Source organism: Dermacentor silvarum, chromosome 10 (assembly GCF_013339745.2).
Source record: "Dermacentor silvarum isolate Dsil-2018 chromosome 10, BIME_Dsil_1.4, whole genome shotgun sequence".
NCBI classification, from domain to species: Eukaryota; Metazoa; Arthropoda; class Arachnida; order Ixodida; family Ixodidae; genus Dermacentor; species Dermacentor silvarum.
In genome coordinates, this window is record NC_051163.1 from 137870447 (window position 1) to 137891939 (window position 21493).

The 21493-nt window shown below is 52.1% G+C and overlaps 1 protein-coding gene across 1 annotated transcript in view; it reads left to right on the forward strand.

Moving 5' to 3' along the window:
• The window catches only part of LOC119430984 (luciferin 4-monooxygenase-like), a 225643-nt gene that overhangs the window by 176012 nt on the left and 28138 nt on the right, over positions 1 to 21493 (forward strand). The window contains exon 10 of the mRNA XM_037698452.2: positions 10481 to 10747. Coding sequence (XP_037554380.1) covers positions 10481 to 10747 — 267 coding nt within the window. The remainder of the gene's footprint in view (positions 1 to 10480; positions 10748 to 21493) is intronic.

Genomic DNA, 21493 nt, shown 5'->3' on the forward strand with positions numbered 1-21493 from the left:
GAACTTATATTGGGCATGGATTTCCCTACGTGAGTACGGTGCCGTGATTAACATCCGCGACAGAAGCGTCACGTTTGCCACTAACTCTGATAATGTCACCCATGAGGAGCATCCACAACGTTGCTTACGTATAGCTGCAGGCGACGTGGTACTTTTGCCGCGGAGTTGCTCTCTCGTACCCGTGCACTGTGACAGCCTGCAGAATGGGACTGGAGTCGTTGAACACATCAAGGCGCTAGCACTGGATTGCGGCATCTCCATTGCCAGAGCACTTATCAATGTAATTGACGGAAGCGCCGAACTCTTGCTGACGAATTTTAGTAAGGAGCGTCGACACATCGTGAGAGGCACTGCTGTCGCTTATTTCGACGAATTAATACCGATAGAAGACTGCCACTTAGCGCAGGAGATGACATCTACGATCCCCACAGCTGCGCCTATTGTAGACGTGAGTTCTACGTTAACGGCCGTTGAGCGAGACCGTCTTCTTGAGCTCATCAACCATTACCAGGGCTGTTTCTCATCTGCGTCAAGAGTTGGTCAAACGCCACTTACCAAACGTCGCATCATTACTGATGTCGAGGCCCGACCTATTCGACAAAACCCTTATCGCGTGGCCCCAAAGGAACGCGAGGCAATCAAAAGAGAAGTGAAGACGATGCTGGAAGATGGCGTTATTCGACCATCTAATAGTCCTTAGGCGTCACCTGTAGTTTTAGTGAAAAAGAAGGACAGTAGCCTGCGCTTCTGCGTAGACTATCGGAAGCTCAATCAGATAGCAAAGAAGGACGTTTATCCACTGCCACGTATTGATGATTCCTTGGACAGGTTGCGAAACGCGTACTACTTTTCCTCAATGGACTTGAAAAGCGGTTATTGGCAGATGGAAGTGGATGAGAGAGACCGTGAGAAAACCGCCTTTGTGACGCCTGACGGACTTTGACATAATTTCAGGTCCTTCCCTTCGGTTTGTGTTCAGCGCCAGCAACATTTCAGCGTCTAATGGACACTGTGCTCTCTGGACTCAAATGGCAAACATGCCTGGTTTGCCTGGATGATGTGATTGTCTTTTCTGCAACGTTCAACGAACACTTACCAAGGCTGAAAACTATTTTTGCAGCAATACGATCTGCCGGTCTCACGTGGAAGCCTGAAAAGTGCCATTTTGGTTTTCAAGAGCTCCAGTTGCTCGGTCACGTCGTCAGTAACCAAGGAGTCCGACCTGATCCGGATAAAATTGCTGCCGTCGCTAATTTCCCGACCCCATCAGACAAAAAGGCCGCGCGACGTTTTCTGGGACTATTTGCATATTACAGGCGATTTTTTGCACTCGCGCATCGCGTGGCCATTAACGCAGCTCACCAGAGAAGATACCCCTTTCACTTGGGGCAAAGGCCAGCAGCGGGCATTTCACGAGCTCCGGCAACGCATGCAAGCGCCTCCCGTGCTTGCACACTTCGATGAGGACACCCCGACGATATTGCATACAGACGCTAGTAATGCCGGTCTAGGGGCAGTGCTCGAACAATGGCAGGAGGACAGCGAAAAGGTGATCGCTTGCGCCACTAGGACACTGTCCCGAGCGGAGGCTAACTACTCCACCACTGAAAAAGCATGCCTCGCAATGGTATGGGCAGTTCTGAAATTTCGTCCATATTTGTACGGTCGGTCTTTCACCGTTATTAGCGATCACCATTCGCTCTGCTGGCTCAATAATTTGAAAGATCCTTCCGGCCGGCTCGCACGTTGGAGTCTTCGACTCCAAGAGTTCGACTTTACTGTCGCATACAAGTCAGGAAAACGGCACGCAGACGCCGACAGCCTTTCTCAGTCTCCTGTTGAGACAGCAGCACAAGAAGATGACGACACGGTCTTTTTGGGACTCATGGACACTGCCTATCTTTCACGCCAGCAACGGGATGACATTGAATTGCTGCCGCTGATTGATTACCTGGAAGGACGACCAACAGCGTGTCGACGCTATTTTCAAGAGGGCTGGCGTCATACTGCTTGCGCCGTAACGTACTGTACAAGAACTTCTCCCCTAGCGGCAGCAACTACTTACTCGTTTTTCCCTCATCGCTTCAACGCGAAATCTTACATGCCTGGCACAACGAGCCGATTGCTGGGCACTTGAGCTACACTCGCACATTGACACGGATTCGGCAGAATTACTACTGGCCGAGACTTTCTGCAGTCGTTAAACATTATGTTCAGACATGTCTGGATTGCCAGCGCTGCAAACCGCCTTCCGTCAAGCCAGCCGACCTTCTGCACCCTGTTCAAGTACCTGCCACACCATTTGCACAAGTAGGCATTGATTTTCTGGGCCCCTTCCCAACGTCTACTACCGGCAATAGGTGGATAATCGTCGCCACGGATTATCTCACTAGATATGCCGAGACAAGTGCTCTGCAACGGGGAACAGCAGATGAAGCGGCGCAGTTTTTTCTTGAATCCATTGTTTAAAGACATGGCGCTCCCGCAGTAGTCATCACGGACAGAGGTACTGCGTTCATGGCCAAGTTTTTGGACATCGTTCACCGTTTTAGTGGTACCGCCCACCGGAAGGCCACGCCCTATCCCCCTCAAACAAACGGGCTGACGGAACGACTCAACAGGACACTGGCTGACATGATAAGCATGTACGTAGATGTAGAGCACAAGAACTGGGACGAGGTTTTACCCTATGTCATCTTCGCGTACAATACGGCTCGTCAAGAGACCACTCGCAAGACACCCTTCAGCCTCGTGTACGGCCGTGAGGTTACGATAACATTAGACGCAATGCTCCCTCATGAATTTGATGACAACGAGACGGGTGCTGAAGAGATCACACAGCGAGCAGAAGCAGCTAGGCAGCTTGCGCGTTGGCGAATCCACGAACAACAGAACTGTGACGCCAGACGCTACAATCTTCGGCACAGACCCGTAACATACAACATCGGCGACAAAGTGTGGGTCTGGACACCTATTCGTCGGTGTGAGCTCTATGAAAAGCTCCTGCGCTCCAAAGTATCTACTTCGGGTCCCACATAGTTATTCGACGCATCAGTGACGTCACCTATGAAGTCGTTCCGGACGGCTCTCACTCTTCAAAGCGCCGACGGCATTTACCTGAGGTCGTTCACGTGCTTCGTATGAAGCCGTACTATGAAGACTGAGAAAACTGCGCAGCTTTTTTTTTCTTTATCGCAGTTTGCCAAGCCTTTGTCAGCGGGAAGAAGAAGAAGAACGTAAACTTTATTATCAAATCGGTAAGATTTGAGTCCGGCGTATTTTTAGTGCGTCTGGGCACCCGCCGCGGACGCGGTTCCGAGACCTTGTCCCGAAGCGGCTTCCTCGGCTCGCTGGACGGCCCAGAGCTGTACTGTCAGGTTCGAGCTGAGCAGTGCGGTCTTCCAACGCGAGCGAAGGCTGACGGTGGAAGAGACGGAGGTGTCGGCACTGCCCGAATTGTTTGTTATGTCCCGACATTCCCATAACATGTGATTAAGTGTGGCAACCTGGCCACAGGATGTGCATCTGTTTGTAGTGATTAAGACTTAAAGATTGACTCCAACCAAATAAGGAAATTTACTAGCCCGACGTTTCGGAACCAATTCGGCTCCTTCTTCAGGGGGTATTCTTCGGAGGTGGCGGTGTGCCGCTTTTAAAAGGTCCGTCGTAATAAAGGAGAGGAAGGGGGAGAGCCTAAGGTGCGGAGACACTTGGCAGGGCACCTGTTCTAGACAGACAAAATAGGTGGTGGGGGTGGAGTGGGGGGGGGGGGGGGGGCTTCGGCGTCGCTGGTCGGCTGGGTTGACCGATGCTGGGCGCCCTTTAGTCGCGGGAATGCGTTGACGAGGGACAGGGTGGGGGGGGGGGGGAGCGAGTTGTTTTGGTGTTGCTGACCTAGAGCGGGGGGTCCTTTCTTCCCTTCGTCGCGTCTGCAAGGCCATGAACATACAAAGAAGGAAGACTCCAGTAGTAGCCTTTCTTGCCAGTTTGTCTCTGTTTGAAGGATTTGGGTTTCTTGGAAAGAAATCTTGTGGTCGGCGTCTTCGGAATGTTCGGCGACGGCGCTGCGTATTCGGTTGAATGTTTTGACGTCGTTTTCATGTTGTCTGATTCTTTCTTTTAGATTTTTGGTTTCCCCGATGTACGACGCCGGACAGTCGGCACAGCTGATTTTATAGACGACGCCTTGAGCTTTTTCCTTTGGTGGACGGTCTTTTGGTTTAGGCTGTGCCGACTGTCCGGCGTCGTACATCGTGGAAACCAAAAATCTAAAAGAAAGAATCAGACAACATGAAAACGACGTCAGAACATTCAACCGAATACGCAGCGCCGTCGCGTGAAGATATAAACCGCGTGAAGGGCATTCTTCCTTCTTTGTATGTTCATGGCCTTGCAGACGCGACGAAGGGAAGAAAGGACCCCCCGCTCTAGGTCAGCAACACCAAAACAACTCGTTCCCCCCCCCCCCCCTCCCTTGTCCCTCGTCCACGCATTCCTGCGACTAAAGGGCGCCCAGCATCGGTCAACCCAGCCAACCAGCGACGCCGAAGCCTCCCCCCCCCCCACTCCACCCCACCACCTATTTTGTCTGTCTAGAACAGGTGCCCTGCCAAGTGTCTCCGCACCTTACGCTCTCTCCCCCTTCCTCTCCTTTGTTACGACGGACCTTTTAAAAGCGGCACACCGCCACCTCCGAAGAATACCCCCTAAAGAAGGAGCCGAATTGGTTCCGAAACGTCGGGCTAGTAAATTTCCTTATTTGGTTGGAGTCAATCTCTAAGTCTTAATCAATTTTCCCAACCAGACAGATAATTCTGTCGAAATGTTTAGCTTCAAATCTGTTTGTAGTGTACATGTCTGGATACATGGCGTGCATGAGTCTTGGGTTTATGTAAGAAAAAAAATTATCGTGCCATCGGGACGATAATTTTTTTTCTAGGGGGGGGGGGGGAGCCAATGGAACAACTATATTGCCGCGGGTATGTGCCAGTGCGGACGAGGTTGAAGAAGCGCGGGCTTTTAGGTTAAGCGTGGAGACGAAGAACACGTTGTTGGTTTTGTTGAGGACTGATAAGGCGTCCTTGTTGGTGCTGCTCCGCCTCCTCGTCGATCCCACGTCGTTACAATATCAGGACATATGTTTCATGTAAGTCATGATACAGCCGCCTGCGCCTCGGTGTTCCCATGGTCGTTTCGTTAAAATGGTAGGCTCCCCGCACACTGCTTCGCATAACATCGATTCCCACAGGACGTGTGATCTACCGTTTTTTTGACCACAAGTTAGTTTTAGGGTTTCTCCCAGATGCAGGTACATTGCGAGTTATGAGCGCCCTAGACCCGTAGCACATCCTCTCTCCAGAGGCTGCTGCTGAGATGCTTGGAGGCACACACGTGCCTCCAAGCCGCTGCGTTCAAGAGCCCTGTTGAGGCACCAGTGATACCCACACGATTTATTACATCACCCCCTCGTAACAAACTATCTATGGTCATAGCTTACATCTGTGATCATTTTCATTGTTTTAATACATACATACTTAAAGCAAGTTACAGCGACTGCAGCGACTGCGACTGCAACCTAATCCTGTTAACAGCCATGCTGCATCCACCATGTACAGTACATTTCTCCAGTTCATAAACAATTCATCGAAGACTCATCAACATGTGCATGGCCCTCTTTGGCAATATCTGGACCTTGCGCCATAAAACCCCATACATCAATCAATCAATAGAGGAGAGTAACGTCAAACTCTGGTAGGCGAGGACCCCACCGTGTGAGGCCACCCGAGGGGACGTAAGGATTTGGAAGCCAGCACAAATAATGCTGGTCGCTTACTACTCTGAACGGTCACCCGCACAAATATGGTCTGAACTCAGCTATCTCCCACATGACAGCTAAGCATTTCTTTCTGTGGTCGAATAGTACGATTCAGCAGATGACAACCATAGGACTTGCAGGCAATCACTCGCTTAATACCTTCTTGCCACTGCACATGGATTGCCCCGAGTCGGACATTGCTTGCATCTGTCTGCACTTGAGTGTCGAAGCCTTCGTCAAAGTGGCTCATAATTGGTGGAGTCTGAAGGCGTCACTGCAGCTCGCAAAATGTGTCATGTGGCTCTTCGTCTCAAATAAAGGCACTGTTCTCACTTGTAAGATGGTGCAAGGCTTCAGCTCTGTTGGAAAAGTTGAGTGCAAAACAGCGGTAGTGCGCACAAAGTTGGAAAAACTGGAGGACCTCGCGTTTGTCTGTCGGGGTTGCAAAGGCCTTTTCAGGCTTGAGTGACAGGCCTGTTGGAGGGCGTCAAGCATTGCGTGAAGGCACTGCAGGTGCTGCTCGAAAGTCGCCGAAAAAAAAAAAAAGACGACGTCATACGTATAACAAGGCGCGACTGCCACTAAAAGACGGACGAAACCATGTCCATCATTCTTTCGAAGATCGATGGAGCAGAGCATTATGCAAATGGTTGGACTTCTTAGTCAGAGTCCATCAGGAGTAATAAACGCAGTTTTTTTTTTCCTGAGACGGTTGCCAAATTGAGTTTGCCAATAATCCCGACGCAGAACCATGGATCAAAAGCATCTGGAGTGTGGAAGATGGTCGTCGATGAGAGTAAGGGCGTCTTTTTTTTTTTCTTTGTGCCGTTGCTCAGCCTGCGATAATTGACGCAAGAAACGCAGCGTGCTTTTTACATTGCACAACGGACGGCACTCGTGGGCACTGAATTATGTCGTCAGTCACGCATTTGCTGAACTTGTTAGCGCATCGCGGTCTGTTCTCTGCGACACACACGGTAGGCGTGCTGTCGTATACGGGTGTTTCGGTGGTGTCATAGGCGGCGTGACGCACTAAGTATACAAGCAATTTCTCGGCTCTCTCTCTGCACGGTAATTGTGCGTGAAGCGCTCGAATGCAGGGGTAATTACCTACTGATCCCTACCCATGAATGTAGGCGTCACCAAAGGAGGGGGGGGGGGGGAGGCGATGACTTCGCACGCTCTTTTGTCAAGTCTTTATGCCTACGGCAAAGGACCCACAACGGCAAGAACTTGGTCTGTGACCTGCGCGGAGATGGTGCAAGAATTACCTAAAGGGAGAACAGCCGAGTCGTCGACAGCTCATAGAGGCTAGCGCAGTGGCAGCGTAGAATTCGACAAAAACGCTGCTTTGGTTGAGCGCTAGCAAAAAACCGGTGCGCGTGTCACTTTTGGTATTCTATGCCTGCGGACAAATTCCACAGACACGCGAGGAAAGAAATTAGAGGCATTCATGCAGCGATGGATCGCCAAGAGCGTGGGAATAGGGGAGAGAGAGCCATGACGGGTAGGAGTGCTGGATGCTTGCCTAAAGTCCAACAACTCTGCTAAAAGAGATTAGGCACAACCCAGTAGGTGGGGGCTTAAATTCAGTTGTAACTTCATGGGCTAGGGGAATGTCGAGGCGGGCTAGCAATTGTCACCTCCCCTTTTTATTTGTTTTCTGAAATACATTTAGAGGATGTATTGAACCCATTCCTTTCAGTCTAGGCTGTAATAACTAAACTGATAGATTAGTAAGACTCAGTACGGTGCAACGCTAGTCTTGGCCGCAGCCACTTGGTGGACGAACAGTGAGACTCCGTTGATCGTATATAGGGACAGTTGTTCGGGGCCCTAACTTAGGAAAAGTAGAAGAGTAAGTCGTTGTTTAGTTGTGTGTTTATGATAAATTTTTTGGAAGCTTTGAATTTGTCTGTGTAAATATTTTCGCTCTAATATATCTCTAAGTTTATCTAGGTCAATTTTATCCAAGTTTACCTAGGTCAATTACTCACAGGAGACCCTGATCACAAGAAAGAAATTTACAGAAGAATAAAATGGGGTTGGAGTGCATACGGCAGGCATTGCCAAATCCCCACTGGGAGCTTACCACTGTTGTTGAAAAGAAAAGTGTACAATCAATGCATTCTACCGGTGCTAATACCCGCCATGGTTTCTCAGTGGCTATGGTGTTGGGCGGCTGATTACGAGGTCGCCGGATCGAATCCCGGCTACGGCGGCCGCATTTCGACGGGGGCGAATTGCGAAAACACCCGTGTACTTACATTTATGTGCACGTTAAAGAACCCCAGGTGGTCGAACTTTCCGGAGTCCCCCACTAAGGCGTGCCTCAGATCGTGGTTTTGGCACGTAAAAACCCCATAATTTTTTTACCGGTGCTAACATATGGGGCCGAATCTTGGAGGTTAACAAAGAAGCGTGAGAACAAGTTAAGGACCGCACAAGGAGCGATGGAACGAAAAATGTTAGGCCTAACGTTAAGAGACAGGAAAAGAGCGGTGTGGATCAGAGAACAAACGGGGATAGCCGATATTCTAGTTGACGTTTGGCGGAAAAAATGAAGGTGAGGAGGCGTAGGATGGATAACCGGCGGACCATTAGAGTTACAGAATCGATACCAAGAGAAGGGAAGCGCAGTCGAGGACGGCAGAAAACTAGGTGGGGTGATGAAGTTAGGAAATTTGCAGGCGCAAGTTGGAATCAGCTAGCGCAAGTTGGAATCAGCTAGCGCAAGACAGGGGTAATTGGAGATCACAGGGAGAGGCCCTCGTCCTGCAGTGGACTTAAATATACGCTGCTGCTGATGATGATCTCCAAGCTTGTTACCTCCAACCTGCCTCCTGCTTCATCAACGTCGATTATCAGATTGAAGAGACATGATCAACTTGAAAGAGGAAGAAGAAACTTTACTGGTGGGTTAGGTATTAATTATGTGCTTCGAGACGGGTGTCCGGTTGACCTTCGACGTCGTGTGCAAAGCAATGGCTAAAGGAAAGCTGTAGAGGAGGAGATGCCAAGATGCAGATGTGCAGTTGCTGAGGCTCGTCGTCGACTGCGCCATACGTGAGGTTTGTAATCTGTGAGGTGTCAGCCATCCCGCACGGCCTGTCTCCTGCGTGTCTGAACAGATGGCAGCACCCGCAGCTGCTCTGTTTAGCATTTCGTCCTCAACCTACTAGAGGGCGCCTGTGGAGGGTTAATACTCACGTGGGTGTTCACCATTGCTTGGGCCACCAGCGTTAGGGTGAAACCCGTGCGGGCCCATTCTGCGATATATGCATTGACGGTACAGCGTTTCAGTATAAGCTCGGTTCAGAAATGGACGTGGCGGTGCTGGAAGAGAGCTGGTGAGCTACGCCCCGTAAATTACCTTAGCGCTTCGACATACGTCAGGACTGGGGCTTCAACTCACGGTGGTGCCAATGCTTGGGTGACGGGCATGATTTCGTTACAAATGATGCCATCAGGCGCAGTCACAGTCGACTGAGAACCAGTCGCGTGAAGGTTTGGCAGCTGTTCGCGCTCAATGCTGCGGAAAAGCTCTCGAATTGCTGCTATCATGGCCAAACCGGACAGATGACACATCGGTGATGGTGTTTTCGTGGTCGTACTGTAGGGAGAGTTGCTGAAGTGCATGCTCGTTGCACTGTTGTAGTTTGAAGGAGACAAGGATACATTTATTCATTCGTTAATGGAAGTATGTAGGGCAACAAAATATACCGGATGAGGCTTCAAAGTTCTGGGTTGTAGGGGGATCTCCTGTGGAAAGTCAAAAAGAAAAAAAGAAATAAGGTTGTCGTAAATGCAGCAAGAAGGTAAGTTAAGTAAGTGAAGTTAACACAAATACAGCAAAGATTAAGGTTGTTACTTACACAACAAACAAGTACTGACATAAAAGAGAGGACTCATCAAGACATAATATAACATAATATAATCTCACGTTATACAGAGCTAATGATTAAAAATTTAATGAAGAATGCAAACTGTGGGAAATTACTTTGGAGTCAAATAAGCGCAAGTAGATTAAAAATCAAAATAGATCTCTTTTGAAGCTGCCTATACTTGGAGACACCTTTATGGTATATTCGACTCAAGCCAGTATGTAGCAATTAGCCTACCAAACGACGTTATTTTTGTGTGTGTTTCGCCATCGCAAGTTTGGCGTTTCTCTGAGCACTCACTACAACATCTTTGACTGGGCTATTTCGCCGTCTTAGCGGCTCCGCCTGCCAGTTGAACTATTGATTTTGTCAAAGATCGCCAATGTGCAACTGCCGGAATGTGAGTGTGTATAAAATAGTCTTGCGGCGTTTTGACACTGACGGTACGACTGCCTGTCAGTAAGGATCAACAGCAAATGTAAGCCGTCGTAGTAAGTCGTGCAAAATGTCCCACAATAATTGAATTATGAAGCAGGGGTTTGCATTTCTTCATCACTAAGTTGATCTTCACTTGAAAAACTACGTAAGTTTACACCTTCGAGAACAAGGAAAGAAGGTTGAAGAGTAGCTCGCAATTTCAACTACGATCGGCGACAAAGTTTGTAGCACAAATCAGTTTCAGCAACGGCGAGCATCATGCGACGACATCAAACAGTGCGCTCGGCCATATATGCCGGAATCGCGGCACGCACACGATCGCAGCCGTTTGCTTTTCTTGCAGGGGACACGGGTTACTACACGGCGCGCGGTGAACTCTACGTGCTCGACCGAATCAAGGACTTGGTCAAGTGCATGGACCAGCAGGTGGCGCCCGCGGAACTGGAAGAACTGCTTCAGGAGCACGCCGAAGTGGTGCAGGCGGCCGTGGCTGGTGTTCCGCACCCGGAATACGGGGAGGCACCCAGGGCGTTCGTGGTCCTCAAGGCGACGCCCGCCACCGCTGATGGGAGACGCGAGATGGAGCTTGCCCTGATCTCCTATATCAAGAGTGAGTTGTCCGATCAAGAAAGGGGCACGAGGATAAATCACGTCACGAATCTTAATTAAAAGGTAACAGCGCGCCACCTGTGCTTAGGTACCGGCGTGCTCTGTGAGAGCACGGAAGGATTATCGCTGCAATCACTGCTAATGGATCACGCAAGCATAATAAATGCATGCGATTACCACTGCGCGCTTCCTCGACGATGAACTTTGTGAAATAGTGCGCTGAGTATGTTTCATACAGTGTGCGCAAGCAGCGTGGAGCACTCCGTCGCGGCTACGCTTCTTACATGACAAGGCGTTCGGAGACATCAAGTCCGCGAATATGCGCGGGTTGCGAAGGAAACGGTGTAGGATGCGGAAGCATTCTACAGCACGTTCGCGGGCTTCGGCAACGTATGTACTCTTGAGCTATGTAGATTTTCTGTGAGGGCGCGCCTAGAAAATGAATGAAAAAGAAAAAAAAAAGTTACAGCCGAATGACTCGAAATCAAGCAGGAGGAACTTAGTCTACGTTGGTATGAGCGCTAACGTCACACTCCAAGTTGAGGTCACAACAGAGCGCAGACGAGCACGCGCAGTGCGCCAAGTTATCATCGATAATGCTTGATGAGAGAGTCGAGACAGTTCAGTAGAGGTGTTGGCGTATATTGCGCTGATCTGCCACAGAGTGCACTCTGATGAACCCGTTCATGACTTATGGCGTTCAATAATTTCACACCCGTTTTCGTGATAGTCGAATACGGTTAATCCCCAGGATGTCTCAGAAAGATAGTACCGTAGTTCGGCGCATCTTAAAGGCGTTTCCGGAAATGATCGACATGGAGTGGTTTATTAGTGCCAACGTGTCAAGTGCCATAATGAAGCATTACGCATAATGAGATGTCGCTGTGCTACCGAGTCATGACTCACGTGATACTTGAGAGTGTGACAGGTTCAACAATCTGTGGTCATTGCGTATGGTGCTTAGGACAGAATCATAACGAGAATGCATAACATATGCACTGTACGGTATAGAAAACAATGTAATGATCACAGTAAGCACCACAAATTACATAGAAAGACAAAGAGAGATGCCGCACAGCGGGTTATTAAATGTCAAGCGCCATCGATAGGCTTGTTGGAATACGCCAGCCTTGATCTTGTTGACGGTGCGGCCAAATGAAATTACTAGCTCAACAGCTGCTTTTTGTTGCTATATCTGGAGCATTAGATCCGTCGCAACGCTGGCAACAACATAGGGCTGTTTTTTTTCGGCAGTAGGCACAACAGTTACAGCGAATAAAACAAAATCTGCATGCTGAACCATAGCCTCCTCGATAAACTCTGTGCCTGTCAAGACGCCGAGACAACAATAGGGAGGCGCCGTCGGCAGAGTTGCAAACTGCCGCCGCTCATTTCGCTGAGGGCGCCACCGACGTAGAGTGCCACCGCGTCTCCCGTCTGCGCGGCGGGCGCGACGCCGACTGTTTTAATTGCTGCGATGGTGAAACAACGATCCACTGGGTGACCATAGCCTTGTTTATGACGCTGTAGAGCACCATAGTAGTGTCTCGAATACAGTCTGTGAAAGTGCGAGCGCGCTTGCAGCAACTGTAGCGTCAAAGCGGATTGCCCGTCGCACGTTGCAAAAAAAAAAAAAAAAAAAAAAAAAAGAGAAAAGAAAACACGAGAAAAGCGCGAGTTTGTTTATTGTGGTTAATTCGCCCTTAGTTACCGTAGTAAAGTGCAGAAAATACGCACGTAGGCAAGCGTTCTTACAGCTATATCTTGTCAAAAACTGCTTGCGACGCTGATATATAGTGAGCTGGCCGTCCTTTTTCCTTCATTCTCGGCGCACGTTAGTAGCATACTATTTTTATGACTTTCAGACAAGTTTTCCCCAAGTTCTTTTGCATCAGATGGGCGTTGTGGCCGACGTGAATATTTATACCTAGAAACCTTTGCACTTTCCGGATTTTCGTGCCTGGGAGTGGGCTAGCTCAGGCGCGAAAATCCGGAGCTACAGAAAAATACGTCCGATCAGAGCAAGCGCTGGCGGCGTTCTCCCTGGTAAAGACTTCCGACGCTGCTAGACGAGTTTCCGACGCTGCTGATCTCGTAGAGAACCTCCGAGCCGCCCCCAGAGGCCCTGGCAACAGTCACCAACGCCGCGCGCAACTCCAGGCTGTTCAGAAGGCCCACGACGCGGCGGTGAGGTTAGGCCTCCCCGTCCCTACGTGGGAGCGGCCCGCGATCCTCCCCCTATAAAACGGGGACGGAGTCCTTCAGGACCTCAATAAAGTTCTTTACTTATCTATCTAGCCGGATTTTCGCCCCGTTTGTTGGATTTTCCCTGCCACTGGAACGCCGTTTTTGTGGACCGCTTTGGCTGTCATAATCACTACTGGCGCCTATTTAGAAAGCCCGTCGGCATCTTCACCCTCCTGCTGCGGCGTCCAGCCCGAGTTGTAGTGAGGCCTTGCGCGTGCGAGTGCCCCCGCGGCACTCGCCGCCTCGGCGCGGAGCATCGAAGCTGTCGTCCGCTGTGTCAAAGGTCCGGAACGTTACCGATGCAACTGCCATTCTTGCCAGGAGCGTCTCCATCTTGGGGACGAGTGCAAAGTGCGAAGAAAGTAACCTGAGGATGGATACCACCAGCACGGAGCACATCAGCCCTGCAGTCACGGCGCACACCTCGGCCAAAAGAGGGACGGAACCTAGTAGCCTTCCAGCGGATGTAAATGCAGCTCCAGCGGCGCCAAAAGGGTTTCGCTCATCGCAAGGCCTACCCCCTCCACCGACACATACGGTTCCGGTGTCACCAATGACATCGTGGTAGAAAGTGGTTATCAATCCTCGTGCTAGATACGACATGTCCACTCTGCCCAACCGTACCATTCCAGCGGCTCTGGATGCCTGCCTCGAGAAATCCAGATTTCAAGGTTTCGCCCTACACAAACCTACCAATACCGTCTCAGTATAGGTGCCTGCTGTGACACTAGTTTATAAGCTCCAATAACTGCAACAGATCCAAGTCTCAGAAGAATGTGTCCTTCCAGTCCAGGCGTACGTAGCTCGCCAGTGGTACTGATTTAAGGCGCTATGTGGCCAATGGCGTTGACTATGACGAAGAACCTGAAAAACTCCTGCAGGAACTATCACGTCCTACGCACAAGTTCGTCGCGGCTCGCTACTTAGGTAGCGGTCGTACGTGCCTAATCACACTTCAGGGTCCTAATTCCCCACCTGAACGTATCCTGTACTACGGCTGCGTATTGCGCCCGCGCCCATTCAAACCATCCGTTGTGTACCGCTACTCCTGCTGTAAACAGGGACACATGAAGTCATCGTGCCCCTTTCCACCTAAGGACGACAACATTGAGCCTGACCCATCAGCATCCTTTCGATGCGGCCTATGCCAAACAAATGATCGTGACATCACTTCCCCGACATGCCCTACGAAGTTGAAAGCTACTAAGAAAGCTCGACAACGCCACTCTCGGCAGCAACCAAGCACCCCTCAAGGTCCATCGATGAAACAAGTCCCTGTGTACAACCGTTACGCCGTTCTAGCATCGCTGGAAGAAGACGGTAGCCAGGTGACAACAGCAAGTACAGCGACAAGTGATGCGGCCAAACCTACATATAGCGCAGCCGTTAGGGCGTCCATTTCGCGACCACAACGGCAACGGGCATCACAATCGATAGCAGACACGCCGCCTCCCTTGGCGAATGAAGAATTCCAGATCGACGCTCGCCTCGCCACTCTCGAAAAGGAAATCCAGCGTCTCAGGGAACGCCGTACACTGCTCCAGCGTCGTCATGACGGAGCGCGGGCATCACAATCGACGTCGACGTCCATTCCTGCCCATGTGGTTAACCCAGCATCTATGTCACAGTCTCTTTCACCCCAAGAACTTAAGCGCTTCGTTGCGCAACAGCTCCAGCATCTCACCTCGGTTCTAGTGGCCAACCTCAACCTGTGATGGCTGCTATGTCTTCAAGTGCGCCAGAAGGCATTTTACAGTGTAACTGCCGCGGCATCGCCGGGAAGGTCGGAGAGCTGCGCCAGCGTCTCAGATATGGAAAACTGCGTGTTTGGGCTCTACTGCTTCAAGAAACCACGGCCGCTGTATAAAAAAAAAGTGGTCGCAGTTTCACCTGAAAGGCGAAGCATCAATTGCGATAGCAAACTTGTAGAGAGCTATACGGAGTAATGATATTAGCTTTATCAGCTGTCTAAACTTGGACATGCAGCAGCATCGGCAACACGCAGAACTGTTGTCGACGCCATCGGCGTTTTGCCCGCGTTCGCTCAAAATGCGTGCGGCGTTGGTGACTGTTGCCGGAGCCTGTGATATAAATAGGCACTTGGTGCCGCAGCTAAACGTCGCCTCGCTTCCCTCCCCCTCCCCCACGGCTTCTCGCGCGTCGGAAGAAGGTGCGTTTGCTCTACATATACGGTGATTGTAAAGGAGAAAAGAGACGCCTACTTCTGCAGCCCTTAAGCGAGCACGGCGCAGAACGCGCGTTTGTTCTCCGCCGTGCGTTCACTCCCCGTGAAAGACGCGCCCCTCGCGCCCTTTCACTCGCACATACAGCGTTCGGCGCGCGGCGACGATTAGCCCTGCAGAAGAGCAGGCAGTGTCGACTGCCCAGACACGCAAGCTCGACTGCAGCGGAGGTGGCAGGCCTCCACCTGGCCGTCGACCTACTCTCCGAGGAGCTTCCTGGGGTACCAGCGGCCATCCTCTGCGACTCCAAGGCAGCCCTCCTCGGCCTGCAGAGGCCAGAAAGCGCCAGCCTTGGAGTCGCACTGCTGTCTACCCGGCTGACAGCGCTGCAGGACGCAGGCCACCCGGTGTCCCTGCACTGGATCCCCGCCCACGTAGGGATCCCGGGCAACGAGGCAGCCGACACCCTGGCGAAGGACGCCCACCACACCACTGTGCCCCTCAGTCGGGCCGTGACGGAGGGCGACTTCACAGGACTGAGGCTGCGGCGACACCTGGCGACCCACCACCCAGACAAACGGGTGGCACTGGGATGCCCCCCACGACCACTCCCCCAGCGAGGCCTGGCTCGCAGGGAGACCTCGCTCCTTCTCCGGCTCCGCATCGGCTGCAGCTGGACGGCAGCACGCAGCTACCGACTGGGACGAGCGACGTCCCCGGCCTGCAGCTCCTGCGGGGAGCCGGAGACGATCGAACATCTCCTGCTGGCCTGCCCGGCGTACCTCCAGCAGCGGGGCCCACTCCTGCAGGAGTTCCGCCGCCTGGGCCTCCCCTCTGGCAAGGAGGAAGATCTCTTCCCCGGCCGACACCACCTTTCTGCACTTCGAGGCGTCGTGGAGTTCCTTGACTCGTCAGGGCTCTCCGCATGCCTCTAAGGACATTTCTACAAGCGGGAAGGCCTCACGGCCTCCCACCCCACCCCGGGCCTGACCGGCCTGGCACAACACCCCTGCAGACTCTGCAGCACACCAAGGCCTTCCATCTCGGCCTGATACGTGCCGCCTATGCCTGTCGGTTTTGCTTCGCCCAGCCATGGCGACTCCCCTCTATCCCTTCTTTCGCTCCCACTTACCCCTCCCCGTTGGCGCTGAGCCGTGCTCCCTCAAGGGCTGCAGAAGATAGCGCCAACCTTTCCCTTTCCCTCAAGGAACCACTTATCATCGGCGACGATTTCTTCTCGAAATGACGTCATACGGAACCTCACGGCGACGGCGACGGCGACGGCTACGGCGACGCCGACGGCAGAAATCTGCTTTTGAGTGTCCATATAATTGCTATCGCAATAAAAAAAAGGCACGGCCGGTGTATAAAAAAAGGTGCGGCCTGCCGCGTCGGGCGCGTTGCAATGGGAGCGAATGTGACAGCCGTAGTTGCATTGTCGGCCGCTTGGCTGGGCCGAACGGCGCTAGTCATCGGCGACGGAACGCGCCGTCGGCTGGCACGCGCGACGGCGTTCCAAGCGCGTTCCTGACGCATTTGCTATGCCGATGCCAGACAACAGCCCCCGACGTGTGGCGCCGCGGCGGATCACACCGTTTTCCATGCAAGCGGCAGGCCGCACATTTTTTTTATCCAGCGGCCGTGCTCCAGGAGTGGCTGCCGTTTATGTACGATCCACCCTTTATCAGACCCGTGTTGATCTTTCACGGTGGTGCACTTTATGGCAAGAAGTCGTGGCCGTATTGGTTCGTCTCCAACGCACAGACGTTATCATCGTTTCGTACTATGCACGCCCCTATAGTGGTCGTGCGGCTCGGTTGTGTCTCGGTTGGTTGGCGCAGCTACGACAGAAACATCCTGGTTGCCCCATTATGGTAGCAGGGGATTTTAACGCGCCCCACACCACATGGGGTGACGCCATTTCCAGTGCGCGTGGTACGTGTGCTGGACACATTTGTGGGCGCCCAATTCACGCCGCTTAATAATGTGTCAGTGCTATACTCGTCGGCGGGACCACCCTCGCGCGCCGCCACACTCACCGGACCTGTTTTGGTGGCTATAGGAAGGACGACCGTCTCGTGGTCATGTGAACCCGACTGCTGGGGAAGTGACCACCATCCGATTCACCTTGGCTTACCTTCGGGCGGAACAGGCCGCCTTCGCCGGCTATGCCGAGTGGTGGACTGAGATCGATATAGGGCGGTATCGGAAAGCACTGTATCCAGCTTCAAGCAGGGCCCGTCCCATTGTCTTAGTGCGGCACTAGTTGAAGCAACCCGTACTTCGTGGGTGGATGAATCGCGAACCACTCCAGATTTGCTACTTCTGCGTCTCTGGGCGTCGCGCCGCCAAGCAGAACTTGCATCAGAACGTGACCCTTCATCAAATTCCATCCGTTTGGAGGCCCAATGCCTTACTGCAGTGGCTCGGCGCCATGAACACTGCTTAGAACGTGGCGGCTGGATAGACTGGTGCTCTGCCCTCGGCCCTTCGTCGTCCAATGCCTCTATTTGGCGCACCTTCCTTGTAATGGAACGCGGTCGGCGGCCTCCAGAACCTGCAGCCTGCGTGCTGTTAGCATCTGGCCAGACACCAGCAGTATTCGCCGAAACGGTCGACCACACCTTTTTTTCTGCTTTGGACACAGCACCGCCTCCTTTCGTTGTTCAAAACAGCCTTCCCACGGACGCAGGCACGCCGCCTACGCTCGCCGACATCGAGGGTATACAAGTTGACTTCACTATGGCGGAATCTTTAGCGGTAATAGACCTGTCAACGCCAGGCAAGGCACCAGGACCGGATGGCATACCGTATGAACTGTATAAAAACACGAAAGGCAAGGTTCTCCATGTGCTGTTAGGTGCCATAAACGAAGTTTGGGCTACAGGAGCCATTCCTGATTCTTGGCGTCATGCAGAAATGGTCCCTATTCCCAAACCCGGAAAGCCCCCGGACAATATCGCCTATATGCACCCAATAGCGCTAACCTCAACGTTAGGCAAGCTGATGGAGCGTATGCTCGCGACGCGTATTACATGGTGGCTCGAGCGATATTCCTGGTATCATCCTGGCCAAATTGGGTTCCGTCCTCATCTGGGCACCGAGAATGGCCGTGAGTACCTTTCTTCTATGGTTCTCATCGGAGGCCGCTCCCGAAGAATTCTTACTATTCTGGCAATGGACATCCGCAAAGCGTATGACTATGTGAGTCACGAAGCAATTGTTCGAATTCTCCATTAGCTTCAGTTCCCTAGCCGTGTCTGCTCATTCCTCCAAGCATTCCTGCACGCTCGCACCTTCACCATTCGCCTGGCCGGCCATGCAGCAGGTCAGTTTGTCGCACATCGGGATGTCCCACAGGGATCTGTGCTTGCACCAGTCCTTTTCAACATCTCCCTCCTTCCTCTAGCTTGGAAGCTAGTGACGATACGTAACGCACAATACGTAATGTATGCAGATGACATCACCGTTTGGTCAGTTCGTCCTGAAATCTGCCGCCAAGAACAGGCGCTTCAAGAGGCCCTGAACGTAACACACAACTGGTGTGCTCACATAGGGCTTGAAATTTCCAAGGACAAGACAACGTACATGTCAGTAGCGAACAAGTATGGGTGCCGTCTACTGGTACTCCGGCCTCTTCTGTTAAATCTGGATCAGCAGCCACTACACGAGGCTTCAACTGTCCGTGTACTCGGCCTTGAAATGTATGCCTCCGGATCTGCGGGACCATGGGTCAAGAAAGCAAAGCAACAAACCGCAGAAACGATACAGTTGATACATCGGATTGCGAAGAAATCTGGCGGAGCGCGCACCGACATGGTTCGCCTTCTTGTCCGTTCCGTACTGCAAGCACGACTCGTCTACGAAGCCCAGTTTCAACACTTCACGAAAACAGAATGGGCTCGCCTTGAGGCCATTAATCATGAAGCAATGCGTGCCATAACGGGATTGGCACGTCTAACTCCGCTGCCAACGTTACAGGAAGAGTTCCAGCTCAACACTTTTGACGAACTGGTACACCAGCGTCGATGCGCGCGCGCTCTTAAGCCATCGAAGCTATGCTCGACTGCTGCACTTGTCCGGTACATGGGACATGAAATAGACAACCCAGCTTCTACGACACCCGATGTAGCTCCCTGGGTACGATTAAGTGACAATAAGCCTCTTGGTCGTCTGCATAGCCCGGTTCCTTGCCAGGCGAACGCTCAAGTTTCCCGACTTCGTCGCACCGATGATAATCAAGACGATTCGACTCTCGTAGCATACACTGACGCCAGTGTTAATGGTACCACGATTCACTCAGCTCTTGTGTGCCCATTGATACCAGAGGCAGGCCAGACGTGCTCGTATGTTGCCAATCCTGCACCGCCGGTCTATCTTGCCTAGCTTGCCACCATACGGGACGGCTTGGTCGCGTTGCTCCCTTTTGTTCAAGCTGCTCGATATTCTCAGCTCATCATTCGCACGGACTCAACTCAAGCCATCCACGACATACGTAGGGTATCTCGGTCCTCTCTTCTCTCGGATAGCATTCACCGTATTGCCGCCACTACGAATTTAGTGGTACGCGTTCAGTGGGTGCCTCGAGCAGCCCTGCCGGGTCTACTTGAAGCAGATTTGGCAACCCACCCTGAGAACATAACGTACCCACTTCCGCATTTTCGTGAAGACGCCTGCCGACAACTGCTCCAGGAAAAAGAAAACCTCCGACGTACCACACGAGCTCTTATACATCCGTGTGGGTCAGACCTCCCTGGTGGGTCAACCCACCGAGAGGAGGTTATGTAACGGAGGCTGCGTGTCGGGGTCACACTCACCCCGTCTGTGACCGCTCTCTGGGCACAACAGTACCACGGTCCCTATGATACATCGTGCCCATTTTGTGACACTACGATTCAAAGTGTGACATTGAGACCTATTATGAACGTGCCCAGTACTTCACCTAAGCCGTCTCCGCCACCTACGGGCAACAGGCCTTCTGCCTAGCCGCCCACCCGACCTTGAACGTTGGATTCATGGACCGTATCATCGTTCCCTTCTACATTTTTTTGCATGAGTCAAGTCCGTTCATGTATTTTAGATGCGAAGCATCTTATGGTAGGGGCTGTGCCACTCCCTCCCTCCATCCATCCATCCGCCGTGCGGCGTCAGCACCCCTACTGCGCATGCGCATCCTCCTCCCCTCCTCTCCTTGTCTCATCTCCTCTCCTCTCGACATTCCTCCTCTCCTCTCCGACGCTCCTCTCCTCTCCGGATTGCGCAACGAATGGCAACACCTGCGGCTCCGCGCGCGATAATGCGAAGCAGCTTAGGTTAGAGGCTTGACGGTAGGCGCCCCAGAGGCACCGGAAACAGTCAGCAACGCCGCGCGCGTTCGGTGCGAACGCGGGCAAAACGCCGACGGCGTCGACAACAGTTCTGCGCGTTGCTGGTGCTGCTGCATGTCCAAGTTTATACAGCTGATAAAACTACCTTGAGTCGACCCAATGGCTGCTTCGCATACTACTCAGGGTTCCCCTACGGGCAGATGGTGTATTTTTTTATATGCTTGGTATTGTGCCTATGGGCAAGCTTTCGAATTAAACAAAGTCTTTACCACCTTCTCGCCTCGCGATGTTCTTATATAAGTGCGCATTTGGTGCCGCAGCTAAACGTCGCTTCCCCTCCCGTCCCCCCACGGCCTCTCGTGCGACGGAAGAAGTCGCGTTTGCTCTCTTTCTCTCTCTCTCTCTCTCTCTCTCTCTATATATATATATATATATATATATATATATATATATAGTGATTGTAAAGGAGGCAAGAGACGCTTAATTCTGCAGCCCTTCAGGGAGCACGGCGCAGAACGCGCGTTTGTTCTCCGCCGTGCGTTCGCTCCCCGTGAAAGCGCGCGTCCCTCGAACCCTTTCACTCGCACATACAGCATCCGGCGCGCGGCGAGGATTTCATCACCATTGACGTCATACGGAACCTCACGGCGACGGCGACGCCGACGGCAGAAATCCGCTTTGAGTGTCCATATAATTGCTATCGCAATAAAAAAAGTTGTCGCAGTTTCACCTGAAAGGCGAAGCATCAATTGCGATAGCAAATTTGTAGAGAGCTATACGGAGTAATGATAGTAGCTTTATCAGCTGTATAAACTTCTACATGCAGCAGCACCGGCAACACGCAGAACTGTTGTCGATGCCTTCGGCGTTTTGCCCGCGTTCGCACAAAATGCGTGCGGCGTTGGTGACTGTTGCCGGAGCCTCTGATATAAATAGGCACTTGGTGCCGCAGCTAAACGTCGCCTCCCTTCCCTCCCCCTGCCCCCGCCC